Below are 27,973 nucleotides of genomic sequence, written 5' to 3'. Positions count from 1 at the left end.
GTTCAATTAGAATGACATTAAAGGCTTAGGGTAACAATCCCAACACTTTAGGTTGATGCCTGTAACCGAATCAAAAATCAAAAAAGTCCCATTCACCCCACCTAGGGCCAGTGCTCCGAGCATCCCAGTGCATTAATGTGTGGGAACTCGTGCTCTCACCAATTAGGCACAGCTCCTCCTGCTCACCCCAGGGAGAATAAAAGCTGTCATCGTTCCCTATTCCAGAAGAGACAGTTGCATAATTACTAATTACCCATCAGTGAGTCACAATAGCTGTGGAGCAGGGAAAGCCAAAGCTCCTGCACTGAAGAAAAGCAGAGATAACAAGAAGGAGAAAAGCATTTATAAATATCTGGGAAGTGGAAGCGGGGTTAAATTTAGTTTGAGATGGCAGAGCAGCAGCTCGGTTACACAACCTTGAACTGGAAGTGCTCTGCAGCAGAAAGGAGGCCAGAGCTGCCTGAAGGGCTGAGCAATCTCCACCAGACAGGAAGGAAACCTGGAACTGAAAGTGCCAAGTGAGACCTGTCAACCTGCACCTCTCAATTTAATGGTAGGCACATCTTGAGAAGAAGAGCTGATAATTCCCATCGCTGTTTCTACAGATTTACTCCAACACACAGAGAATGTCTCCAGCACAAAGAGACTGACAAACAAAAATACACTTAAATACATTTCTCCAGAGCAGGGATTCTTTGGTGGCTTTTCTTCATTTCTGTTTTCAAATCTGCTCAACAGGCTGGGAAATTGTAAGGTACAAACGTTATGGGAAGTTTTTGGCTCCCAGCTCCGTGCTGGGCACTTCTCAGTCCAAGTTACCTTTACAAACCTGTCCTTTGCTTCTCAACAACACAGGATTTAACTCTGTGCTATGAAGAAAGGGCAAAGTGTTCAACAGCACAAGGCAGAGGGGACAGCATCTTTAAACCTTTCTGCTCTTTGTTCCCACGTCTGAATTTCGGACCAACAAAAACCATCTCGGTTTGGTTTGTTAGTCTTAAAGGAAAGGCTGAGCTTAAAGCTGGCAGACCCCAAACCCCAGGGAAGCTTCCACATCTTTAGGATTGAAGTCTTGACAAAAAAAGGAGGAAACTGAAAACTGAATATTCCAAGAAATGAAGGTTAAAAACGAAAAACCCACAGGATTTTGTTAAATTAATGCTACCTTTCCCTCCCTCACCACAAAATGTAGATGCCATAAATAACTGGAGTTGCTTGAGATGTTAATTCTAAATCTTCTGCAAAACCACAGTACCTTTTTTAAACCAGTGGTGAAAATGCAGATAGGTTCATACCTATGAATTTGAAACTAATAGTAGAAATGAACAAGCAATGACAGCGAGGGGACAAGAGGTTGACACATAAAAAAGTCCCTGTGACCAGGGACACCTCACCCTGTGCTCTGGTATCATCAGCTCATGAAGGTTTAGATTCTGGAGGTCTGGTGGGTTTTCTGGGGTTTATGTTTTGGTTTGTGATTGTGAAGATTTCCTGTTTTGCTTCTTTTTAAATGCACATTAGTCAGTAATTAAATTTTCACAGTTCCTCCCAAAGGAAAAAGAGTGTGTGCACATACATTTACATTATCCAGGTATTTTCCACAAATTAGACAGAACAACATAAAAAGATACAATGAACACTGTAACAGCACTTTCAAGGGATTTGTTTATTTTTGGTTTACAAACAAAGGCACCCAATATTTCTGTTTATGTCTTAGAAAAGCTCACAGATTTAGCATTTGTTTCCAAACACCTGTTCCTACAGCAGAGAAAAATATTACAGGAAAATGTCATTTTTTTCCTGGTCCCCAATTTAAATACCAGTAACAGTTCAGTGATAATGTTGTTTCAGTCTGTTCCAGCTGATGCCCCTCCTGTAACTCCCTAGTCAAAACACTGAGTCTGCCTTCGTGGACCAAAATCTAGTTCCAGTCTATTTCTGCACAGTCTATTTCTTTATGTGCAATCACTGGTGTGAAGAACTGCAGGAGGACAGGGCTCCCTATGGAAAAAACCCAGTAGCTCCAGGTAGAATTTCACAGACTGACCATGGGAAGTGACAAAACCAGCAGAATAAACGTGACACTGAATCTACTGTCAGTTCAATAGGATGACTGATGAATTGGTGTAAAATACCAACAGGGCACAGAACAGTCTCCAAGGAGGGGGAAAAAATGGGTTTCTAAATTGGCAAATGTTTAGTGTAGAGGTTAAATAAGCTTAGGCTTAAAGTAATCCCTCTCTCTGTTGTTTATCCAAGACTAAATTTCTAAGCAGTGTCTTGGGCCAGAAGTAATCAGTTCATTGGCTTCATAGTTGATTTCAGTATTAACAGATCAACGTTAGCAGTATCACGTTATAATGTTCATTTATTATGTTTACAGTTAGAAACAACCAAAATCCCTACGTGGATTGTTTCTCAGAGTAACTTTCAGAGTATGATGAACTCATCTTTGCAAACTTCAGCCACGTGCCAAGGTGGGACAAGGGGTGTCACTGGACAGGAGCCCTTGGAATAAAGTCTCTAATTCAGGAATGCTTAAGCATACTTTCAGGTCTAGTGAGATACTTGGGGAGGCAGCTAAAAATACACCTACTGTATCTGTAAAAGTGTAACATCTCCAACAGAAGCCTTAATTGATTTCAGCCACACTCAGAGGTCTCTCACACAAGGTGTGGTCCTAGACCATTTAGGCTTTTCATTGCTAGCTTTATATATACACCAGTAATTTTAAAAAGGAATTACAGCTTTACTACTTACTACAGAATATTTAGCTTCAACAAGGAAGCCATTATCTTTTCAAAATGAGATATACACCTGCAGGAAAGGTGTTCTCTTTAAAGTAAGAGGTTTTAGAAGAATAGCAAAATAAGTTCTTTACAAATTTAATTCAATAGGACAAAAAACTAGCAAGGGCAAGTATAATGTAGTTCTTGTGTAATTAAGTCATTGTTTGCCTTTGCAGGCAGATTCAAGAACAAATTCATCAGTACAAACTGATTTGTATGAACAAAACACTGGGCAAGGGTGCTGGTCAGTGCATGACTTAGAGGAACACTAAAGTGTTCTCAAATTTAAAGGGATTTTCACATATTGCCTTGGATTAAAGAAACAAGGATTCAACCTTTTCTTACAACTTGCCATTTTTACAAATGTCTTCCCTACTGAAACAAAGTAAAATTAAAAAAAAAAAACAAACAAAAAACCCTCCCCAGAGGTTTAAACCTAATAATTTAAGTTAAAAGATAGATGGAAGAACTGTTACTATCTATTAATTTTGGAGCAAGGTGCATCTTACTCTGCTTGCCCAGTGAAATGAGGTTTTACCAGGGCAGGGATGAGAAAGTGTGCTTGTGCATTGGTGTTGCCCATGCTCAGAGATTTTGAAAAAAATGATTAATTCTTGAAATATTTGCTAACATTGCTTACAACTGGAAAACAGGTGTATCTCTTAATGAATGTCTACAGCTTGTCCAGCTACCATTACCAGCAATATAAACAGCAACCAAGCATAATAAATTCCTTTTCATTACATTTACCCTTTGAAGTCAGAAGAAGTGCTGGCTCTGTGTTCTCAACATCAAAAAAAAAGTCATTAAAAAGAAGACAGTCAGTGACTTTATTTACCCTTCTCTGGGCAACACTTGCTTTTATCTGCTCAATGCAAGGATCAGTTCTGCTCTCAGAGTAGCAAATTGTTCATGTTCAGCACACAAATGCAAGTTGGACACAGCCAGGTTCAAGCACAGAACCGAATCACAAAGTGCATTCTGAAGCCCAGATATACAAAAGGCCTTTCAGTAAATAAGGAAGGTTGGTTCATTTTTTTTAATTTCTTTTTTTCCTTTTAAAGCAAAGGAGGCACCATTGTTGCATCCCTACTTTGAGGGGAAGGGAAGAAGTGGCAAAACCTAAAGACAAATTACAAAAGTTCTCAATTATTTTATTTCAGGAGATCCAGAGTCATTTGCACACTTTTGCGACTCACAAAACCCTTTGTAATTTAGAAGAATTTCAAATAAATAGGTCTACAGCAACTAGTATCTACTATGCCAATATTTATCTTGCTCAATGTGGAGTAAAACTTAAAAGAAAAAAAAAAATCATGTTAAGGCAGATTCCAATCAAACAAGTTCCAAATTGCACAGTTATGTTGGTCAGTGGTCTAATATGTCTTCCTCAGGTGAAAGAGTTAAAGTTATCTAAATGCTTTTTTAAGCCAATTCAGTGTGGCACTTGCCCTTTTTATTTGCTCTGTTTCCAGAAGATACACAGCTAACGTTACAGATACCATAGAGGTTATTTCTCACTTCAATTCAAAATGAAATTATGCCTGACGAAATGTGAGATGACTACATGGGACAGGGTTTGTGCAGTTAGACCACCATATGCATAGATGTCCTAATGCTAAATTCTCCTCCTCAGTATCTCATCGTGCTGGAGGCTCTGAAGTAGGAGAGGAACTTGTAGCACAGACTAACCACAAAGTACCAGATGTTCCTTGCCATCTGCGACCTCGCGATGAAGATACGCCAGATCAGGATCACCAGGATCGTGTTGAAGCCGTAGCGAATGTTCCTCAACCTGGGCAGAAACAAAAGTGATCACTGAGGGCACAGGTACAAAGACTCTGAGGAAAAAAGGGCACTCTAAAAATTAACTTCTGGTGTAGAATGCAGTTTGTTTTTCTATTCATCTCAAGATACGTTATGAGTAATGACAAAAGTGAGTAACAAACAGAGAAGGTTTCTCACTGCTGAAATGCAGAATGAAAATCCAAGGAGCAGAGTCTCTTGCTCACATGGACTTCTGCTCGATGGAAACCTCCTGAAGCCAACATCACAGTGGTAACTATAGAAGGCTGCCAACAAAAAAATATTTAACACTCTCAACTTCCCCTTCTCCCCCCACCACATACTTAAAACTTCTTAAATATGTGGAAGTAACTGTGACTGTCGCTGATGACAATAACAAGAAACAAAACCAAACCACCTCACCCCATCACAAGAATCATCAGATTTTCCAGACATTTCCAGCCAAGGAACCCAAGCCTCTTCACTGCAATTTTAAACTCCTTCCTCCTCAAGGAACTCTATTTAAAGTGTAGGATAAACTAAGTCACCTTTCAGAGCAACTGTGCTTTTTAGCAATCTTCTCACACACAGAGATGGAAGCTTCAAGAAAAACAGCAACCAGAATTTGCTCAGATTTCTTCAAAACACAACAATCTCTTTGGCTCAGTAGGTCGTGACAATTTATATTTTAAAGGCAGCTCATTTTAAGGAAATACTGCCTTTATCTTGTTTACAGGTAAGGCTGGGCTCCTTTACAGATCTTATTTGCTGAGAAAAGCAGGTTAAATGTGTTACAAAAACAACACTGTTCCACTTGAGGAACAAATCTACCCCACGGTTCCCTGGAGAAAAATGTCCCCTGGGCTGCCAAATCTGGTTAATGCTGTGGCACTGGACTCCAAATTCAGATTAGAGTCAAGAACTAGATGGTAACAAGAGAGACAAAATTAATACCTCAGAGTAAATGTAAGTCAGAATCTAAACCTCTTGCTAAACAATCCACTTACAAACTTCAGAGCTGGGGACAACCAGAGGCTGCTCCAATACAAGATTATTTCTTTTGTTATTTTCACAATGCTCCTTTGGCACAAAGAATAACTATGTGATCATTTCTGTGCACTTTTTAATGACATCTAAATAGGAATGTTAAAAAAAACACCCAAACAAAACAACCCAGAAGGGACACTCATTTAGCTATTTCCACAATTATCACAGATGCTATCTTTCCAAAGTGTATTTGTCCTTTTAACACACACCAAACCCCTCCACAGCTGCAAATCCTTGTCTTTAGAGTGACAACACAAGTCATGACCTGGACAGTTTCTCTTTGTGCTGTCAGGATTGCAGATGTGATGTAGCATTGCACAACAAGATGATTTTTATTTCACTCTTAAAAGAGACAAGTCAAAGTCTACAGCTTGATGAACCAGCCAAGAACAAAAGAAGGGTGACCGTGCTAATAAAGTTCTGGACAGTACCAATCCATCCAAATGGCAGGAATTAAACCACAGGAAAAAGGCTAAAGGAGCTCATCCTAGAGCACCAACATCAAAATGTCCTGCTCTGAAGTGCAGAGTCCCTGCCTGTTTCCTCACCTGCCTCAAAAACTCACAATCCCAGAGCAGCTACTGCTCCATGAAACCTCCCAAAGCAGCCATTCTCACCTGTGGAGCCATCTACCTTTGACCTTCCAAAAGATCCTTGGGGAAAATCAAAAACCTGGATTACAGCATCCACACCACTGATCCCAAACTGATACTGTAACTATGAATTCTGGCAGCAACTCAAGAGCTACATATTTGCTTTAGAAAATGGTTCAGACCACGGGACTGGAACAGAAGAATTGTGGAAAGCCTGAACAGTTGTTACTAACAATTAAGTCATTACATAGAAAAGCAAACCTGGATAAATGCAGGGCACAGAAAATAGAAAATTATACCTAAAATAAAAAAATTAAGATTATACTTACTTATTTAAGTGTTTCCTAGCTGCAGGGAGGCCTGACATTTCTTCATTCAGCACGTATTTCTTGGTTCCCAGGCAATAATTTTCCATATATTCTGCCCAGTGTAGTTGTCGAACGTCAAAATTAAATGTCTGCATGAGAGAAAAGCTTTCACTGTGAGCTGCCTAAAAATTCACCTCTATATAATTTAAATGAAAATAAATGTCTTCATCCCAGATAAATTCAATTTGCCTATCCTTAATCCTACCAACAGTCCAGATTTAGGTTCCATTTCTGATTCAACCACCAGCTTCTGACATCATCTCTTCCAAATTTCAATCACTTCATGCCTTATTTTCCCTCCTCTCTTCTCTCCACTTCCCAGTTTTCCTATTTCATCTGTCTGTAAGGAATTCCATTCCAAAAATAACTATCTTCTAGTATGTTATTTATTTTTAAGTAACTAAATAATTCTAATATGCTCTAAAATAAACACTGCTCTGTGCCAAGTTCACTGCTTGATAAGTGCAGGGTTCTGGTAGCTGTGCTTGGAGTTGTACAGTTATATTTGAAATAAAACCATCTGAGTGCCTTCTGCAGGAGAGCAGATCACTATGATGAATTTGATACATAAGGTTTTTTTTACTGATGTATTGATTCCCTCGTCTCAAGATTCTACAGTGCCAGTGTTCAAATCCCAACAAAATGCAGCAATTTAAAAATACTGAAAGTTTGAAGCTCTGGTGTCTGGCATTTTGTTTTTAAGATTTCTCCTGAACTCAAGTTGCTAGGAGGAAGCAAGAGGACAGGAAGGGGTGCAAATACCATCCACACAAAAAACACCAAAAGCTGTTTTATTTCCTACTTTTAGACAGCTTATTTAGAAATTTGGCAGCTTTTCTGCAATGTAACTACTGAACCGATTCTGGAAAACACTTCAGTAGCAAAGACATCTTCAGAGTGACAAAACTGTTCCAAGGGTTTTAGAGTATGAATGTACTCCTTTGTATGAGTACATTCAAACTCTAAATCTGAGTCTTTAGAGCTATAGCTGGTGATTTTTATTCTGCTGAATATTAACCAACAAAGTCATAGCAGAAGGGAAGTTTAAATTCAGCTGGGGCAGCTGAGCCATTGCTGGTGGAGGAGGTAGAGAAAATTAGGAGCAAAGTTAAACCTGGGAAGAAACAACTTTTCCTCGTCCCTCAACAAACTGCCATCCTTCTTTCACTTCCCCCTGGCCTTGCTCATCTCCTCATGGCACTGGTGCAGCTTTTCCCACAGCCCTGGCCCATCTGAAAGGATCTCCAGGAAGCTGCAGTGCTGAGTTCCAGCTGGGTTAGGTCATTTTATTCCATCTGGAGTTGCTGAGCTGCTGCCCCCCCGTCAGCCTCACAGCCACTTCTTGCCTTTTTGTCCTCGGGGGTGAGCTGGTTCATCAGCATAGTCACGTTCTCAGTGCTCCAGGTCCAAGAATTGCTTGTAAAGTACTCTAAAAACATCATGGACTTATGGAGACGTGTTATTGTCTTCATCATCCTGCAGTCCGAGGCACGGAATGGACAGGTTACAAGGAGTGAAGATTAGTTCAAACAAGTGAAATAGAAAATAAGGGGTTTTACCCTCCAACCCCCATCCCAAAAAATCCCACCTTGCTCTGTTCCTAAAGCATATTATATTACATCTATAAGATATTTCTGCACAGTATTGAAGTGAACTTTGGCTGTCCAATCTCTCACAGAAGCAGAATTTATCACAGCCCTTTTTTTCCTAATCCTACTCCCCAGTGCAATTGTAAATTACCACCACTTCTTTTTTATTAGAGGGAACAAAATGCTGTCTTCTGCTGACATCTCAGTTTGGGACAGGGAGATGGAACCCTTTTCCCTTCAGCACCCTGGAATATTTAGCTGTACTCAAGAGTGTCTCCAATTGCAGAGAGCAGAATGTCTGTGCAACACCTCCCCCTCAAACAAGGGAGGAAGTTGCCCTGACCTTCCTGCACATTGTGCAAGACCACATCTCTAACAGAACAGAGGTTTTCATTATGGTTACTGAGAGATCAAGGCTTGAAACCACAGACTGGCAGGAAAATATTTAAGGGCACAGACAGATCACAGCAGATCGTGTTCAATGCTACTTCAAAATATGCAGAAATACCTTCCATCATCCTTTATTATGCAGAGGAAGAAACTATAAAATCATCACTTGGAATACAGAGAAATTATGTTATAAGGATCAATTTGGACAAGTTGCTCTTTGATCATACCATCCAAAGTGGCCAAAAAAAATAAAAAAATATGAGTCATCCAGTCGCACATGCAAAGCTTCCACATTTATGACAAGAACATTGTTTCAAGTGTCTCAGTGCTAGAGATGGCCACTCAGTTTTAGTATTAACTAAATAACCACATGGCCTAATGCTATTAAATTTCTGTTTTGGGTGCTCAAGGTGTTTCCATCTCACAGAAATGGAAAACTGCTTCCAATTTGATCCTTATAGCAGGACACTGATCGTTTCAAGCACAATGGTAAGGGGGAGGCAAAGAAAGCAGAACCCAGTACTAACAGGAAATGGTTTTCTGAAGGTAAATTTTGCCAACAAAGATCATAGAAGCAATAAAAACAAACTTCTTTTTCACATTGTCCCAGAAAAATGTCCCATTGTCTTCTAAAGAAATTATTTTGCATTGCATTAGTGTCCCCTACTGTCACTAGCAGCTGGCAGCTCGGTATCTAAAACATTAAAATTTCTTCTTTTTCTTCTCACAGAACAGAGCAAGACAAACCACAGAGACCACTGAGAAATGTAACTTCTAAAGCACAAAAAGTATAAATATTGTTTTAAACCTCAGAGAAATATATCTACTAATTCAGAACTGACTTCAAATGTTAGACCAGCAGCTGATTTTATTACTAAGCAACTCTAGGAACTTTCAGACACCTGCTTAGAGTTTCACCAGCTGGGCAAGGTGGCACCAGTGGGGGCTGAGTTGAAATGAAGCTTCTGTGATGCAGAAATAATTGGGAATATAGACTCTGCATCCAACTCTGCATCCAAAACACATCCTGTGCAACCAAGTCTAAACTGAACCAAAAAAAAGGGATGCTAGTTATGTCATAAAATTAGGAAAGTAACTCAAAATGTGGAAAGCAAAGATCTCACTGGGCAGATAAGCCAAAAAGACCTCAGAGCTAAAACGCCTGGATAAAATTAGTGCCAAACAGCATTTAAGCCTTTTTGCAGAGCTCTGTCCACTGACAGTCTGAAGATTATTTAACCTGACTTGCCCTTTTGAACCTTCCCAGTCTGTGTCCTTATGCTAAGCTGGACAAGCAGCTGCATTTTAGAGTGCTTTGACTGCTACAGTTTAAAAACCTTGTGCCTCTGCAAAATACTAACTGAGCAAATGAAGATCTGCTTAGATAAGTGATTATTTTTAACTTGTTTCTGGACACTGATGCTGGCTTTCATTCTTTACTAAAAAAAACAAACAAAAACCAAACTGAATTTAAACTAATGCAAAGACTCTGCTGGGATTCTTTTTGTCTCTGCTCATGGATATGATTTTAGAGCTTAGCTAAGCTGATTAATAAAAAAAAAGGTTTATTTCCCTCCCTCCAACTCAAATTGGATTTAGCGACTGACCACAGAACCAGCTGATTCAACTCATCAAGGAAAAATTGTTTTTCTTTGTAGGGTTAGGTTCTTTCTCTACCAGCCCAAAGAATCCAGTTCCCCACATTATCTCAGCTGCTCCATCAATGACAGAGCTGGCAGGAGCAGACCAAGTTTCTCTGTGACACTTTGCTGGTTTGCACTAAATCAACAGGAAGCTCCATTTCTCTTTGGGAGGAGGAAAAAGCAGCCTGGTGACATTGAGAGATGTCTCTAGTGGACACTTGTGTAGCTCTGGTACACTAAACTTTAATTGCAATGGCACCATATTCCTGCTGGGAATGGCAACAGGCACGACTCAAAACCCAGCACCAAGTCACACAATGGAACTCAACGTGAAGTTTTGAAGGGTTGTTATTCCAAAGCCACGAATCACAAATATCAACAGCAAATATATGCAGTCAGTACAAGATCAAGCACTGCATCACACCTTCTTCATCAGGACAGAAAAGGTCAGCCCTGCTCACAGAGCTGAGCATTAGTGGCAGGCAGCCAGTCTGGGTGACTTTCACCCACATCCAAGGTAGAATTTTGCCTCCTGCTTCTGCAGTCCTTACTGCCATCAAGACCGAGCACATGACAACAGTTCAAAGAGCCCATCACAGGAATTCAAGTTTAAGCAAGTTCATTTAATTAGCCATAAGTTAAGTGGGCTTGTTTCTCTACCAGGCAATTGAAAGTGACCTGGCTTAAGGCTATAACTGCAACTTGCAGAACTGAGGTTACACATAACCTGTTGTCTCCAGGTTAAAAACAGTCCTGATGCCAAATACTGATCCATCAGTGGATCTACAGGCTGCCAGTCTGCAGAAACATCACAGATAATTACTTGGGTTTTTTTAAAGACTCCTCTAAAAAACACAGAACAAGCTTTTAGATTTGTCTTTGTTCAGCTTTCACCTGGCTGTAAATATTGAACTGTAAGACCCACAACTGAATTCTTATCTTTCAGCAGCTCTGTGGTTGCTTTAAGCACACAATTTAAGCACTGTGAAGAGATAAAAATGCATTGATCTATTTAACATGATTATGCTCCTAACTCATTTCTGCTTTGTAAGACAGTAACTACATGAAAGGTGCTTCCAGTTTTAAGAAGCTTTAAATTGAAATGAGAGATGTAAAGGACCTCATTTCACACCTCCCTCCATACATCAGCCAAACCTTTCCTTTAGCTTTCTAAGAAGCAGTAACAGAAGAATTGCTGCAGAAACCTCTTTAAATATTTCATGTCACATGCTGTTTTCTCAGAGCAACTGGGGAGATCTGCTTGGTGCAAAGGCTTTAGTATTTCAAATATACCAAACTGCTTTTAAGTGACACACAGCTCTGTCGTGCTAAGCACTAAGCAAAGTTACAGGAGCAAACTATGCCTTACATTAAAAATAATTAGACAACTAATAAGCTTTGCTATGCAATTAAGTATACATGGCAAGCTACCAACAACACTACCTTTAAATTTTAATGCTAAGGTTTATCACCACTATTTACATAATTGCACAATGCCAGAGCATTACTTAGTATAAAATATTAATTCTTCATTATGCCAGTCCTTTTTGTACATGTTCTTTCTATACAATTTTGGAAGAAATATTATATAGGTTATTTCTTCCTTCCCTTTCCTTACCTTTTAATATTATCAGAGAATCGTTAAATTCAAGAACCTTCAACTAGATGCAAAAACAGCAAAAACATTTCCATTTCATCAAAAACATTGCTTCCACAAGTGAGGTGCAAAAAAATGACTTCCCATTGCAGAAAGATTATAACAGATAAGTGCTTTGAAACTAGGATGATTTTTTGTTTTAATTTTTATTATTATTAACATAATCCTTTAGTTCTGAAGGATCTATTTCTAGTTTCTTCCTTTTCTTCTACTTGATACAAGTTTTCATTCAATTGCAGTACAATATCCTGATGGTATGACAAGAGTGTACTTAAACCAGAACAGTGATTTCCTGCCTTATTTTTCTTGCATTGAACAGAGATTTCAGTGTCCTCAGCACAGAGAGGGCAACCACCCACGTAAAGGCAGGTTAGCAGAGTATTTGTATTTTCTTGTGCTGATTTTATTATATTTTTACTATACTGCTGCTCTGCTAAATCACAGTGGGAAAGGTCACACTTTCAATTAAGCCAGCCCTTCTTCACCCAGAACAGCATTATTTTGAGTTGAAGACTATCCAGTGGTGTTTCCAAGTCTTTAGGAGTTTCTGAGTACATGCTACCTGGTAATTAATACCATTCCATCAGCTGACAGAATGACCACAGCAGTACAACCCTCCAGCCCCCCAGCTGAAGCAGCTTCAAAGCACTAGAAAAAAGTGCAAGAGTAAAGATCTGCCTCAAAATTCTTGTATTATTAAACAACACAAGCCTGTTCCATTAGGATTTAACACTGCACATCTTCCTTGCACCGAGGTATTAATTTGCTTTTTACTGCTTCTATTGCAGGTCCCCATTTTTAAATACTTTTAGAGAAGAGTGGTGTCTAATGAAAGCTGCATTCCTGAAAGTGGGCTGTGCAGCCAACTTAAAAGCTGTGACTGAACAGTAGCTCAGGGTTTAGTTCAATCTGCCATCTTTTCTCCAAACTGCAGTCTTGTGCATCGTAGGAAACTCACCCAATCACTGCTATAGTAAGCTAAGTAGGACTATTCATATCAGTAAAAATTTATTTTCTATTCTGCAAAGTCTTAATGTCACCAACTGTACAGCAGTGATCAAAGTCCTAAATTCCATCTTTAGATATCAACGAAGAAAAGCAAAAACAAGATTCAACACTCTCGATGTTAGAATATAAAACTAAGCTATATTCTAAATATTCTAAACAGCATGATTATTCACAGCCTCATTTTACTCCCACTGGTCAAATCCTCAGCAGACCAGCTGCCTTTCAAAGCCTGACAAGATTCTGGCAGCACTCCTTCCCAGCCATGCAGAACACAGGACGTTGGCATTTATAGCATAACTGTTTAAGTGAGAGATGAAGTTTTCATATCTGTCAGGGAATTTCTATCCATTTTTATTAAAAATTACTCAAAAAATGCAAGAGAATCTAAAAGCTAGGAAGTTTTATGTGCAATACCTTCTTCAGAGTTGAAAATCTTAAAGATTTATCATGTGGGAAAATTATTATACAGGCACAGGCGACTGCCACTGAGAGGTTTTCCCCTACAAACCATTTACACAGCTCCTTTCTACTCATCCAGTGCTGTGTCACAGAGCTTCTGCCCTCCTTGTAAGGCAGGCCTAGACTACAGGACAACAAATGAATACTCACTTGTTAATACACTGTCACCACAGCAGAGGCTTTATAGTCTGAAGGCAAATGCTTGTGAAAATGTAATATAAGCAATGAGTTAAGGCCATATGACTTGGCAAATCTGAAACAAATTGAAGGGGTACCTTATATTCCTTCTATATGATTTTGTTATTATTTCCACCACTTTAGTTAGCCAAATACTAACCTAAATATTATAAACTGAACGGAATGCTGAGATGATACAAACCAATGTACTGGGTCAAATTGTATCATCTCCAGGAATAATCTGCAATTAAAAGCTCACTCCCCCATTCCGTTTCCAGTTTATAAAAGCAACAACAATCTTAACAAGCCACTGCTTAGAGTTTAATGACTGACTAGGATTCTGATCCAAGACATCCCATGGACAGCATCGTTAGGCCAGTCATTAAACTCTTCAAAATGCAGCCACTGGATTCTTATTGCTCAGTTAGTAAACCTGGATAGTGCCCAGGCCATGTCTTCTTCACAAGTCTCCACCACCCTATGGGCAAGATATTTGTAGCCCTGTCCCTCTTACCGTGGTTTCTGACCTGCCAATATGAGCAAAACATCATAGGAAAAAACCACTATAAAGCTCTCTGCCCACCGACACTGACGAAAGAGGGGGTTGGAGGAGAACTTAAAATTAGGTACTGCTGTTATATTGTCTAATGGATTCCGCTTGTAATTGTTAACCATGTAGTATTCTGTAGGAAAAAAATAAGGATCGACATATTTTTAGTATTTATTATCCAAGAACAAACATCACTTCTTCATCTTCTAATTCTCTTTATCTTGACTACTTAAACCCCCAAACAATCCAACAAAAAACATTCTCATTTTTGTTAGAAAGTTCAAAGTCACTTTGAATTCCAGCACCTGTTCTCAGGGAAAAAAGGTTGAGTTTTAGTCACAAAACATTCAGGGAAATAAAACACACCAAAAAAAAAAAATAAAAATTAAAATCAACATACATCACAGTGGAAGCATAGCTTGGTTTGAAAGTCAGAGGAACAAACAAGGCAGAGTCAGTCACAATTACCTTGGGCTTCTTCCAGTAATCCTGAGGTAGGTATCATACAGGAATGCTGGGGCCTTATGGCTTACAGCAATCCAGTAATGATATAAAAGGTGATTGGAAGTTAGATTTACATTGGGCCGTCTGAAGGCCTGTTCGAGAGGATTCCTCTTGAAAGTGGAAATTACATGGTATTCTGAGAAAGAAAAGTTGCACAACAGCTTCGATAGGCACCATGTAAAATGTAATTCTTTTCAAAGCACATTCCAGGGTACAGCATCAACAGCAGTGGCTTTGTTAAATAACCACCCCAACTCTGCCACAATGCACAGCAACTATAACACTTCTAAGCTTTTAACTCGAAATACTGTTGAACTGGTTCTTACTATAATGAAGAGGTGGTTTATGCCATCATCTTCAGATTCCTATTTTATTGTAGCTTCTCTCTTTCTGTTCCTGTTCCCTACCTTAGAAGTTGGTGGTTTCAAACACTGACAGCAATTTTGGTTTACAAAGCGTGTAAAGCTATTTAAATAGTCATCTACATTTCATGAAGAGGGTTATTCTGATCGCTTGTGTGAAGAATTTTAAAACAGATTGAGGACTCTGCAGTCATCTGAAGCAATTTTAAATTACATTTTCAAGCAATTTATCCAAATTTAGGCATTAAGAAAAAAACAGTTAGGGTGGGACTCCATGAGAATTTCGTGATAACACCTGTAAATTCAGTATATAACAGGTACTGCAGGATCAGGGTCTTTAAACATTATGTGGAAATTCACCTCTCCTTTTAATCTTCTCTTATCACTTTATGCTACTGCTATAGACAGCACTTAAATACCTTGATTCAAACAAGTGAAGTCAGCAATTTTCCCAGTTTAATTGAAGCAGTAATATTCATATCCATGTAAATTGGGCAAAAGCAAGTAAAATAGATTTAAATATTGACGTTAACAGAAAGAAAAAAAATAATCTGAGCTTCAGGAGTCAATTTCTAAAAAAACCTGAAAACTAATAAATGGTTTTATTATGCCAAACAGCTTATATTGTTCTTTGTAACATAAAGCATTACAAAGCTGTTGGCCTGGGGGTTACGTCCTTGTCAGGATATCTTAGAGTTGTAAACAGGTAGTGATATCCTTAAAGGCTACTTTTCCCTGTACATGAGCTGTTGAAGTGTCATGCAACAATCTGAGTATTAAAAAAGCCACCTCAACCAACAATCAACTAAACAGAAAGAGCTACACAAGGGCAAAACTGTTACCAGACCTCTCAATTATGTAGCTGTACACAACATTTAATTGTGTTAATGTTTGCTCATATGTTTTTTCATATGTATTTACTGATGTTGGCACTAGAGCCAGCATCACTACTGCTCCTCTGAGAGACACTTCTCTCCACACACTGCCTGCACTCTGTGGATCAGGTCATGGCAGCAGCAAACACAAAAATCAGCTCTCCCATAGTTCAGTCATAATGGAGTAACAGTAACAAAAAAAAATACCAGTAAGAACCAAACTAAATGGAGGTAATGCTGCAGGGGGAGCTGGGGGAGAGAATAAACAGTGGAAGCTAATGAGAAAGCACAATTACTACAAAATTGAGAGGTATGGCTAAAACACCAGTTTCAAAACTAAAAATGCATTATGGTTTACTGATTATAACCTGTTTATTTTTTTTTATTAAGGCTAATGAGAAAAAAGAAACATGGCATACCAACTTCACTCCAGTGGAAAGGATTGGTGCCACCTGTTGTACAGTTATACACCATGACTTTTCTTGGTCTGGGGCAAAAGAAGATAAAAGAGCAAGTTAGAGGAAAAACAACCTTTTAGAAACACAAACAGAAGAGATGCCCAAAGTTATCCTTTCCCTCAACAGCATCATTTATATAAAGCAAAAAGCATCAGTCTCATGGTCCAATCTTTGCTTTAACATCTTTCAGTATTCTTCTCCTTCTCTAATTATCCTATTTCTTTTATTTCACAGAAAGCATCTGCAGGTTGTATTGATTACAAACAAGACCCAGGAAGGAATTTTCAGACACAGCTTCATAATATCAGTGTGTGTTGTCCTCCTCTGGCACAAGCAAGTTACACTTTGAGAGACAAACGCTGTCTGAACCTTAAATTCCTTTGTCCTGAGGGAACAGCAGGACACTGATGAGGATTTCAATACAAGACTGGTTTACTAAATACACACTATCATTTCCAAATATTCACTACCCTCTTTTGCCACCATTTATACCTGTTGATTGCAGAATACCAGGCTGCAGCCAGTGTGGTATTGACAACAACATCTATTGGGACAAGATCTGCTAATGCATCGTTGGAAGCTCTCATTGTTCGAAGAATTCCTTTTCCTGCCTTGAAGAACAAAACAACAAAGAGAGACAGAAGACCCAGCAGTAAAACATATGAAGCTTTTCTGCCTTCCAAAAGGAGGGGGGAAAATTAAGTATATTCATTACTTACAGCAATGAAGATACCACTAGGTCCATTGAAGTTATCAATCCAGCCCTATTAGGAAGGGGAGAGGGAAAGGATTTGGTTAGAGTATACTGAAGTCAGCAGCTTCAAGTGAAAATTTGAGCAGTTTCTACATGTGTAAGGGGTGGAGGAAAAGGAGACCAAAGAGGAGAAAAATTTTTAATTCCATGTCGCTAAATAAAGCTCTTCCACAGCAAACTCTGGTGATATAACAAGTTCCTATGACTCAGACAAGAAACCTACATGTAGGACACCACAGTCCTTCAGAGAGAGCTGCTTATTTATTTCTTAGTGAATGAACTGCAATTGTCCATAAAAACACGTTTAAGTTCAAAGGATTCCAGTTTACAATAGATCAGCAACTCAAGTGTTTTTAATTTTTCAACCAAAACACGTTCTTGCTCAGCTCTGATGAGGGTATTTAGGCACTATATACTGTTATCGTTCATCCAGAAGCAACCCAGACACAACTGCACGTCCCAAGAGACTTTCCTCTGTGAAGATCACTGGATAAAGAGGTTCCCAGTGTGTACTGCAAGATGGCCAGGTGACAAGTCAGGGACTTACAGGAAAAGGCTCCTTCCAGCTGGCACCGATGATGGACGGCCTTACGATGGCAATGTTTAACTCTGCACCTTCCTGCTGCACCACGGATTCAGCCAAGGCTTTCGTGTACGTGTAGGTATTGGGTCTTTTGCCTAACAGTTTAGGAGTAATATCATTCACTAGGTCATCATCCATCCACCTGAAGAAACAAAACAAGGAGCAAGTGGAAATTACTGCGTGCTGCTTCACTGGGGAGGTAGGGTGAGAAATGCTGAAGTTACTGTGACTATTTTTTTCTCATTTAAAGAAAAAGGAACACACACCTAAATGAAAACAAGTTTCTCAAAAAAACAGAGGATTGCACGTTCAGTGTGCATCAAAAGAAGCATACTGGCATTTATTTCTTGCCCTGGTAATTCATTTATAACACACCAACTACAGAGCAAGCAGTACATTTACAATAACCCAAATTGTGCCAACCAAGTTCTCAAAGATGGAGTGCACACACAGCAAATTAGTCTTTGGAACACAGGCTCACTGCATTATGATCTACAAAGTGATACCACTGCATTACCAGCATCCCCCCCATCTCTGAGCAATCACACACCACCCCTGAAGCAAGCTGGTCACAGTGTTTCTCCCTTTAAATTAGTTAAATCTTGCAATTTCATCTTCCTTCCTAATTAATATTAAAAATGTAACAATTTTCAGTTACAGCACACAAGTAAGAAAGATGTGCCTCTGCAACTATTGCTACTTTGGTGTTCTTCACTGCAAAACAGGACTTGAATTTCATCTGCCTTGGTCTCTTAGTCACAGAAATGGAATTTACTGGTTTTCACCACTGTCATGTTACCAAATGGACACACATGGGACTCCTTTCATGATATGAACAAGGTGAGAAGAGGGGTAGTGAAGGCTGGAGATCACAATTTTATAACTTTACAAAAGCTTCCCCTCAGGAGTTCTAAAGTACACAGCTGTGCCAGCCCACACCAAACAGTTTAAGTTACATTTGTCTCTTCACAGGTCAGATATTCAAAAATATGACTGTTTTGCAATCTCTCATTTTCAAGTGTGTTTAAAGTCAACATGATAAAAAAATGCTCGCTCAATGTGCATTCTGTGTGGCAGCTCATTTGGTTTTAATGTGAGCACTCTTCCACCTAAAATAACAAGTTAAAGTAGGTATTTTACTTCTTAATTAGTATTTTTCATTTTTGTACTTCTTTTCCAAGAGGTGATATTTTGTACAACAGGTAAGGCAGAAGAGACTGATGTAGAGTTACATTACACTTATCCCACATCACCACCTGTTTCACAGTTAGACACCTACTAAGACCTCAGCACAGTTAATATATACACAGAAAATAAAATACCAAATGAGTCGTTTTTCCTACCCGTAATGCCCAAGACTTAAAGCTACAGAAAACAGATTTTTAATGGCTGGGCTCTCAGGATACTTAACAGAACCACTTCTCCAGTAAGTAATATTATCTGAGCATTTCAGTCTCATCTTGCAATGGAATTTAGGTGGATGTAGTAAAGGCAGCTGTTGAAGGCAACTTAGTTTTATCCTTTCCTTCACAACGCACGAGTTACCAGAATCTCCTGACTCAGGCAATCATACAGCTGCACTCTCAGCACAGAGGAGGCATCATGAGCAGACATGAGCATTCCTCTCCTTCAGTACCCCTCCACACCCAGCTCAGCTTGAAGGAACCACAAACTTTAACCCATCTCCCTTTCAGCAAAGGGGAGTGTCAGCCACGCTGTCTGACCTATGGGACAGCATAAAACAACTCTATCTTTACAGCTCCTAGCTGTTTTTGGGTACTTCAACAGCAGGAAGAAAAAGGAGACAGGTTACCCAAGTAAATTCATAAAACATAGCACATACTCAAGGGAATCTATCAGTTTCTTGGGATCCACAGGAGGTGGGTACACGACTTCCTCAATCTGTTTCCGATTGCAATATGCATAGGCGGTGGAAACGTGCATGAACACCTCCAGATTCTTCATTCTCCGTGCCAAGGAGAGGAGCTGTTGTGTGGCAACCACATTTAACTGCACAGCATCTCTATTGATTAAACAGAAACTGCATTAGTAGAAAGCAAGACAAAAATAAGCAAAAAGAAATTCATTCCTAAATGCCTCAGTGCTGGGTATATAAAGTGTTCCTGAATTCTCCACCCTATCCCAAAAAAGCAGCATGGAGACTGCCCTAATTTTCTGCTTAGAATAATATACCCAGTCCTACTCTAGAACAACGTTCAGGATAATTCTTCTTGTACCCTTTTCTTACCAGCACCCTTTGATTTCCTTAACCTAAATCCCAATTGTACGTTTTCCGTAAAACACGAAGGAAATAATCCAACACAACACCAAGCTTCCAGAAGATGCACCTCTGAACTTCCAAATTCAAGTTGAGTTAGGCCAACAACCTGGAAGGCTTTGTGGGCCACTAAGGTGGAGCCTGGCATCTTCTTGTAGGATTGTAGAAGGCTCCATAAGGGATGGAAGGAAGGGGGGAGAAGAACCACACCTCCGCTCCAGCTTCACCACTGCTCATTCCTGTGTTTAAGGACACCACAGCAGAGTATCTCTACAGCCCCCAGCAGATACCAGCTGGCTGACCAACTCCTATGGTTATTTTACAGTTTAGATCTTCTCTCCAGCCTGCTGACTTGCTGTGGGCACCAGGTTCCTTGGAAATGTTTTACTATCAAGTTTCAAGAGTACACCAAAGCAACACTTCATCAAAGCCTTTGCAATAAGTGTTACATTAGGGTTGGTTTAGCATTGGTTTTAGAAGCAACAACAAAATCGGTATCCCCAAACAATCACTAAGTTCCAGACTGCTTTATCTCACATTATTAGTGGGGGACAGGAAAGGGGAGCATTATCCCAAAGCAATTAACATCAATGCTAACTAATTAGTTTGCTACCTCTTTCAACAAGTCAAAGGGAGCTCATAATCCCAGCTGAGTGCACCACTTTTTCCACTTCTTGTTTTCATCTCTCTCCCTGTGCATCTACATCCCCACAATTCTTCCAGTGCAAACCTCCATTATTAATAAAGGACTTTTAAAAGACGAGAAGAAAAGCTGAGCTGTACTTCATCTCCTTTTTTTCTTATCAGGTAAGAGAGCAAGCACTAAAACCTCCCCACACACAACTTTTCTCACAAAAATCTATCCTCTGAAAATACACATTCCCTTTCTAACAAGGCAGGCCAAAGGAATAGCTTGGGCTGCCCTTTATGCACCAGGAGAAAAACTAACATTACTAGGAGCACAGTACATGTAGCTACAGCTCATTTGTAGCCTTTCTACCCATATTTGCAACGCTGGGCAGACACCTGATTCAGCCCCTGCTTTTGAACACCATTAGTTTGCCAGACCAGAATTTTTAAACTGATTTTTAGACTCACCTTAGTGTCTCATTGAATCTGACTGTAGCAGCACAGTGAAATATAATATTAATGCATTCTATAAGTTCTTCCTTGATTGGTTTACTAAGATCCAGTTCAGGCTGTGTAAGTTCACTCACAACTACTATTATTTTTTCTTTGAAGTCTGGTTGTTCTTCTCTCAACCTGTCAAAGAGCTGTCAAAAATAACAGGACTATAAACTCGGTGAAGGTAAGAGAAACATTTCACTTCAGTGAAGAAAATACCCACATCCTTTGTCTATACCTCCTAACTTCTCAAGATCATCAGGAAGTTAGAACAGTGCATTAGCAATACCATAAGAACAGGTTACAGACTCCTCATGAAGTAAACTATATTTTTTTCCAACATAAGTTGTGGGAACAGTCTACCCACTTCCCAAGCTTGATAACAGCTATTCAAATTCTTATAAAAGTCATGCTGGATTTTAGGTTTAGAAATCTTACATTAAGATTTACACATTTCCAGTGATTTAAGAAATACTATCCTCAAATTATGCCAGTCTTGGAGAACTTCCAGATTACTAATAAAAAAAAAAAAAAAAAAAATCAAGAAATTGTTTCTCTGGCTGGTTTAAAGAAAAAAAGGTGTAACACATTAGAACATCTGATTTAGTTTTATCCAATTGGTGTTCAACCATTCCCCCTGAAAAAAATCTCACCAAAATTATATTTCATCAAGAAATCTTCTCATAAATGACTGGGTTCTAACCAGGTGGCTTAACACATGGATCAAAATTCTTGCCTCATCTTATTTACACTCATTAGCATGCAAGTTTTCCTGAGCCACACAGTACTGTGGGAATAAAACAACCTTGAAAGCTGCAGAAGAGCAGACCCTTCTTTCCTGTCCAGGGGCCAATACCTCACAACTGCTTCAACACCAGCCAATTGTATTAAAATCACAGCAGTACTTTCCTTTTTCCCCCCAAGCATGCAGTTATACCAAATACAAACAGGCAAAATACATTTCCTTAAAGAATGATGTTAATTTTAAACTATAAATTAAGTCACCTAAAGGTGCAGTTTCACACCATTTTAGGCAATGAATGTTTATATTTCTACCAGAGAGACTGGTCCTTCTCCTAATTTCTTTATTTCTGTTGCTTCTCACACTGGCAAGAGCAAGAAGCCCCAGGGCTGTGGGAGCAGCTGCAGGTCCAGCATTTTTTTTTTGAGAGATTTTTTTTTTCAGCCCAAACATGAGCTAATGCAGCTCACTGTGTGGCCACCTGAAGTAGCAGTGCTAATTCCACAGTGAGAACACAGGACACCTCCACTTTTCCAGGCCTCAGCTGGACTTGGCAAACATGAAGCTTCACTTTATAGGACAAAGCTGCCAAGACAGCATTTAAAGCCTCTGCAACTCTTCTGGGTACAGCAAACAGTTCTCACCTAAGGGCAGAAACTTTGTGTCATTTTGAAAAATAAACCTGCTATGCTTTTGGTTGGAATGATGCCACCTTCCTCCAGGGAGCTGAAGCAACTGCCTGTTAACCATATAAATGTGTGATATTGCATTAGAACAGAAAAGCAGTACCATGGATGAGCTCTTAAAGAGCCAGTTTTTATTTTTCATATGTCCATCACACCTGCTATACCCTTTTCACATCCCTATCATGCACAACTCTTCCACACCTCTCACTAGCACTGACACCAGTACTGAGGAGGAGAAATACCTGGACTGCATGCAATACATATGGAAAATCAGCAGAGGAATTAGATGCGTGGAGTCCAAAGAAAGTAGAAACCTCAACACTGTTTTGTTACTTGTAGCTCAGTTTATTTCACATTTATTTATTACCCATTCACCCATTTGGATTTCAAACTCTCCAATGAGTCCATCTAAATTGTGAAGAATTACTGGCAGTGTCCTTGCAACTGGACAGCTTAAGACAATAGATCTGATTGAAATTTTCATAGACTTTCAAAAGAATCTTGATGACACTAAAGCCATTTAAATGATGGACTTTCAATCTTATCTCATCATTTGATGAAGACAGAACAAACATCTGGCCCTATTCTACATCTCTGCAGAGATGAGCAACTCCATCCCTGCACATTCCTGCCTCAAGCAGTAACTCTGCCTACCAGGGCTTCTGCTGTGAACCTGCTCCAGCAGTAAGTGCTCACCAAGCCTCAAATCACATCAGATTTTTATCTCAGTGGGAGCTGGTACAGACTATAAGCAGCCTTTGACTCAAATTTAAAAGCCTTTTACAACAGGTTTCCTAAAAGCCACACTGAGCCTCACAGCTTACCAAAGCTGAAGTCAGTCCACACCAGTGCTGCTTCTCTCTCTGCCCAAACTCTCTACTTTTCCTTGGCTAATATGTATACAAAAGTGGATTGAGAGGTTTTTCCCTTTCTCATCTCAGAGCTTACTGTGGAGATCTTTTCCTTGTTTCAGGGCAGTGACAACTGAGGGTTTTATATAGAGAGAACTTGCAACTGAGTTTTAAGATAGAACCCCACTGTAACTCATTCTGTTGTGTTTTATGACATTGCACAAGACTGCAGGAAGATGCTTTTGAAAAAATGAGCTAGTTTTGACTGGTTACAGAAAATAATTGACTAGGGAACAGCCACCCTCATATCTGCTATGATCCCAGCTAATCAGAGTCATAGAAATCCACTGCCTTACTTTAAACAACTTAGCCCTATGAGCATTCATAGTTCCTTATTCATTCCCCTTCAGCACCTCCTAAGAACACATTTTGTACAGACTACACTGCATCTCCATGAAAAAATTAAACTGCTGACACCTGTGTTTCATAAGAGAAAGGCCTAGATAGAATAAACAACTCTGCTTTAGCAAAGTTCATGCTAGAAATCTCTCTTCATCCTTTTCATCCTTCCCATTGTGGACAGGATACTCTCTAAGGAGAAAGAGAGGCAACAGAGATGGATGATTCTACACTTAGTAAGAATGGCCAGACACCAGAGTATCAAGGCAATGAGTTTTCAGGAGCAGAGTATTTGACCCAGCAGGCACAGAGCATCGTTTAGAGAGCCACTTTGATAATTCCACAGCACAGACCTTCAGTGCCTTTCTAGCTGTCACAGGCTGACCAACAGAAATCTGGAACAATCTGCTAAGCCAAGCACTTCTGTTCCACTTACAAATATGAATTCCTGCTGACATATTCTTATTTACTGCTAGATCCAGTAGCACATTCCAGAAGAAAGCAGAAGGCACAAGGTGAAAAACGGACTTGCTTGAGATCTTAAAAAGTCTCAATCCATCTTACAACTCCCAGTTCTCTACCTCTTGTACCTGATTTTATATTCTCTTAACAAGCTCTAACACAGCTTTTTACTTCTCATTTCTGCATTACAGCTGAATATCCTACTCTTGAATTAAATACAGGATAATTTTCAACCACTGGCTTTGCTAGAGACTAACAGCTTGAAGAAGTTAGAGAAGCACTGCCAGGTCTTAAATTTTGTATTTCTGTTAGAACAGGGGAAAAAAAATAACAAAACCACAACCAAAAAGAAAAGAAACCCAAACATTTACAACAAGATTTTGCTTTAGACAAACTGAAGCTGCTCTCAAAATTAAATGGGACTATCATCTGGAAAGACAAAAATGAACTTTGTGAGCACATGACACATACCTTACAGCTGGTAATTTCTTCTATTCGTTCTTCTGCTGTCTGACTTGCTTTTTTTCTTACCAGCACATAAACTGCTTTCACTTTAGGACAGGATCTGAGCAGCTTTTCCAAAAGCACTTTTCCCACAAAGCCTGTAGCTCCTGTCAGGAGGATCTTTTTCCCTTCATAGTATTCAGGAATGGAAACCATTGTGACCTTTACAAAAGATAAAAACAAAAAGTACATTAAAGAACTTACAGAGCTCAGATTTGCAGAAGATTGAATAATTGTATCTGTGCTGTTTATACCTAAAAGAAATGCTCAACAGATTTTTTTACCTAAAACCAGTACTTGAAGCTGTCTTTTTTCACTGCATTCTGAAAGACTTCCACAGGGTCACTACAGTCATCCCAGATCTTCTTGTAAACTGCCCCTGTTAACAGTGTTTTAAGGACTGAGACACCCACTCAGCCAGGAAAATAGCTCAGCTTCAGTCTGGTTTTGCTTCTGTGTGCACAGTCCTTCACCACTCCAAGGGGCTCTCCATGTAAACTAGAGGTCAGATAATTAAAATCTAATCACAAGTGGATTCTGAAAGTCCACTTGTGATTACATTTTACTATGTGAAATCCACTTCTAAACACACTGACAGAAGACAGGGAGCCAAGCATCCCAATTGCAGGCCCTGGAATTTTGACTGTGCCAGCAGAGCCCCTGTCACTGTTAGGATGAGCCCCCCTGACAATTAAATTAAACCAAAGATAAGGTTGTGTTAGTTGTTTGGAATTGGATCTGATGGTTTTTCATTAATTACAAAAAACCCATACAGATCCACAGATAAAGAGTTTTCCAACTCCTTCATTCATTAAGTCATCTGTGAGGGAAAGAAACCAAACAACAAAGTTGGTAGAATTCTCAACAAACTAAGATTTGAGTTAGCCACAAATACACCTCCTAAGCAAATGAAGGGTAAGGGATTATTACTCAAATTCAGCACAAAGCTAGAAAGTATTTTATGTTTTCCTCCAGTTAGTAAGATAGCTTTGAGAATCATGATTATTTCCCCTCCCTTCATCCACCTCCTGGAAATGATGCCATTCTTGCTAAGAGAAACTGAAACACTTTTTAAGGACAAATATGGTCTCATAATAAAGTGGGAACTTGACCTTTAGGATCTCTAGGAATCAATCACAGTGCAGCATCCAGAGCTGCCATTCTTTAAATCAGATATAGCAACATCTTTACTGTGACCCTTAACTGGCTTACTTTCACTAGGCAAGGATGTAGCATTATGGATACATTTCCACCACATTTTACCAATCTTTCTGATTAGACTCCTAAAACTCCTGAGCTGATGTAGTGAATGTCTAACTATAGTCCTCTACAGCAGTTCTACACAAACTGTTATGACCAAAACACTCCCAAAAGGGACCACAGAGAGTCACAGAATGTTCTGAGTTGGAAGGGACTCTCAAGGATCACCCAGCTCTCAAGTGAATGGCCCATAAGGGGATTGACCCCACAACCTCAGTGTTATCATGCTCTGACCAACTGAGCTCATCTCAGGTATAAATTCCATAAAGCCATGGTACCAAAAAAACCCCAAAAACAAGCATACAAAAAAAACAACAAAACTGAGAATCTTTAGACACAGATGGAACGTTTCTTAGGCAAATAAGGATTACAACCCTGAATACCTTAACAAGGTGAGAACCTTTCTTCACCTGACACCCAAGAATAAAGGTGTGACTTCTAAATACACTCAGGTCTTTCAAGACAGCAAGATACTGCAAGCAGGGGCTTACCAGGAATGCACAGAATGTATGTTAGAACAGCTAATTTGTCCTTTTTGCCTGAAAAGTAAGTAAATATTTTTGGAACACCTATTTGTCAGGTACCCACCATATCAAAGCAATTGTGCTCTCTTTTCATGTGCTCATATCTCAACAGTCTCTGAACAAGTTCCAAATGATTGCTAGAAATGAATTACTGCCTGCACACGTCCTGGTTTCACAAGTCTGGGTACCAAGTGCTATGTCAGATACTCCAAATCCTTATTTTGACTCCCTTCTCTGAGAAGTGAAGCATCAAACAACTGATAGTAGGATACAGCAGCAAGTTTAGAGCACAACAAGCAGTACTGTTTCCACTGACCACAGTATCCAGAATTATTTCTTTGAAGGTCAAGAGAAAAAGCTATTTACATTAAACCACTTTTAGCACACAGTTAAGAGACTCAAAGGCAAATTTGAAAGCACACTCCTGCCATAAAGCATGGAGTGCAAGACACAGCATGCCTATGAATCATTTCTCCCTGTTCAATTAAGATACACGCCTGCTGTCTTCACCATGGCTCAAAGTCACAGTTCATGCTCTCCAGGTATGTCTTCCCCATAACCTTTGTTTTCCTGGTCTTTGGGCACACCATTCAACTCCCTCCTGAAGATCTGCAAGGTCACCCCCACATATAGGACAGGATTTCAGTTCCTCAAAGAGGGAGGCGGAAACTCACACAATCGTTACCGCAGCAATTTTGTCACTAAGATTCAGTTTTGTCATGGATCCTACATAACCTTCTTACTCATTTACCTAAACTAGCCATCATTTCTATTTGTTTACACCTTGAGACTCTAGGAGAGCATCTAACACTATCCATTAACCCGTACTTCCTTAAAGAAAGGTTGAATTGTGCTTCTGACGCAATGCCACAACCTCAGCCTGCAAACCTGCTCCCACAGGCAGAGTCTTTGGCTAGGTCCACACAGGAACCTTGGACAACACCCAGGACCTGGCTATGGTCCAACATCTGTTTCTGAAAGCCAAAGCAATGAAAAGTTTTGCTGCCAGTGGAAATACCTGTGTTGTTGTAGCCCAGCTTTTTAAGTGACTGCAAAATCTGACAATACTTAGGCTCATGTGATGTAAAGAAAACTGGAACAAAATAGATCAAAGTTTCCTGCCTCGGTCATTTCTGATCATATTCCTTTGTAAAACAGACTGAAATCAGAATACCAGATCAACAAAACATCGACATCCAGAGCTACAATGAACCAGAATGATGAAATGGGTTCAATTAAAAAGCCAGGAACTTCCATAAACACTCACATTCACACCTGGGAGGCAGCAACACTTCTGTGTTTGCAGGCTAATATTTTATCCCTTTTCTTTAAGGATTGAGCAATGCTTCCTTTAAGAAACTTTCAATCCCATTTCTCTTTACCCTGTTCTCCAACAACCAGACTTTGGTAGACCTTATTCACAGCAACTTTCCACACTGAGATTGTCTTCTACTTCCACTACTCTGGAAGATTCCAGCTAGAAAACATAATTGATGTCATTTTTCAGAAGTACACATTGCTGTCATCATTACAGCAATAAACACAGGGATT

The 27,973-nt window shown here is 39.5% G+C and overlaps 1 protein-coding gene across 2 annotated transcripts in view; it reads right to left on the bottom strand.

Annotated features, from left to right (window-relative positions):
* Positions 1-1,647: 1,647 nt before the first annotated feature.
* The window catches only part of FAR1 (fatty acyl-CoA reductase 1), a 33,924-nt gene continuing 7,598 nt past the window's right edge, over positions 1,648-27,973 (bottom strand). For both annotated transcript variants that reach the window (XM_014260234.2, XM_005531572.3), the window contains exons 2-12: positions 24,606-24,800; positions 20,968-21,143; positions 19,435-19,614; positions 17,556-17,733; positions 16,974-17,018; positions 16,747-16,865; positions 16,216-16,283; positions 14,524-14,695; positions 7,929-8,058; positions 6,544-6,671; positions 1,648-4,584 (exon numbers count right to left, since the gene is read on the bottom strand). In XM_014260234.2, the coding sequence (XP_014115709.1) occupies positions 4,422-4,584; positions 6,544-6,671; positions 7,929-8,058; positions 14,524-14,695; positions 16,216-16,283; positions 16,747-16,865; positions 16,974-17,018; positions 17,556-17,733; positions 19,435-19,614; positions 20,968-21,143; positions 24,606-24,794 (1,548 nt within the window). In that variant the 5' untranslated portion in view covers positions 24,795-24,800 and the 3' untranslated portion in view covers positions 1,648-4,421. The remainder of the gene's footprint in view (positions 4,585-6,543; positions 6,672-7,928; positions 8,059-14,523; positions 14,696-16,215; positions 16,284-16,746; positions 16,866-16,973; positions 17,019-17,555; positions 17,734-19,434; positions 19,615-20,967; positions 21,144-24,605; positions 24,801-27,973) is intronic.

The sequence above is a fragment of the Pseudopodoces humilis genome, chromosome 7 (assembly GCF_049639895.1).
Source record: "Pseudopodoces humilis isolate 2021_Gansu_Grassland_sample_001 chromosome 7, ASM4963989v1, whole genome shotgun sequence".
NCBI classification, from domain to species: Eukaryota; Metazoa; Chordata; class Aves; order Passeriformes; family Paridae; genus Pseudopodoces; species Pseudopodoces humilis.
The sequence above is the reverse complement of the archived record's forward strand: the minus strand, read 5'-3'. Positions and strand labels throughout refer to the sequence as shown.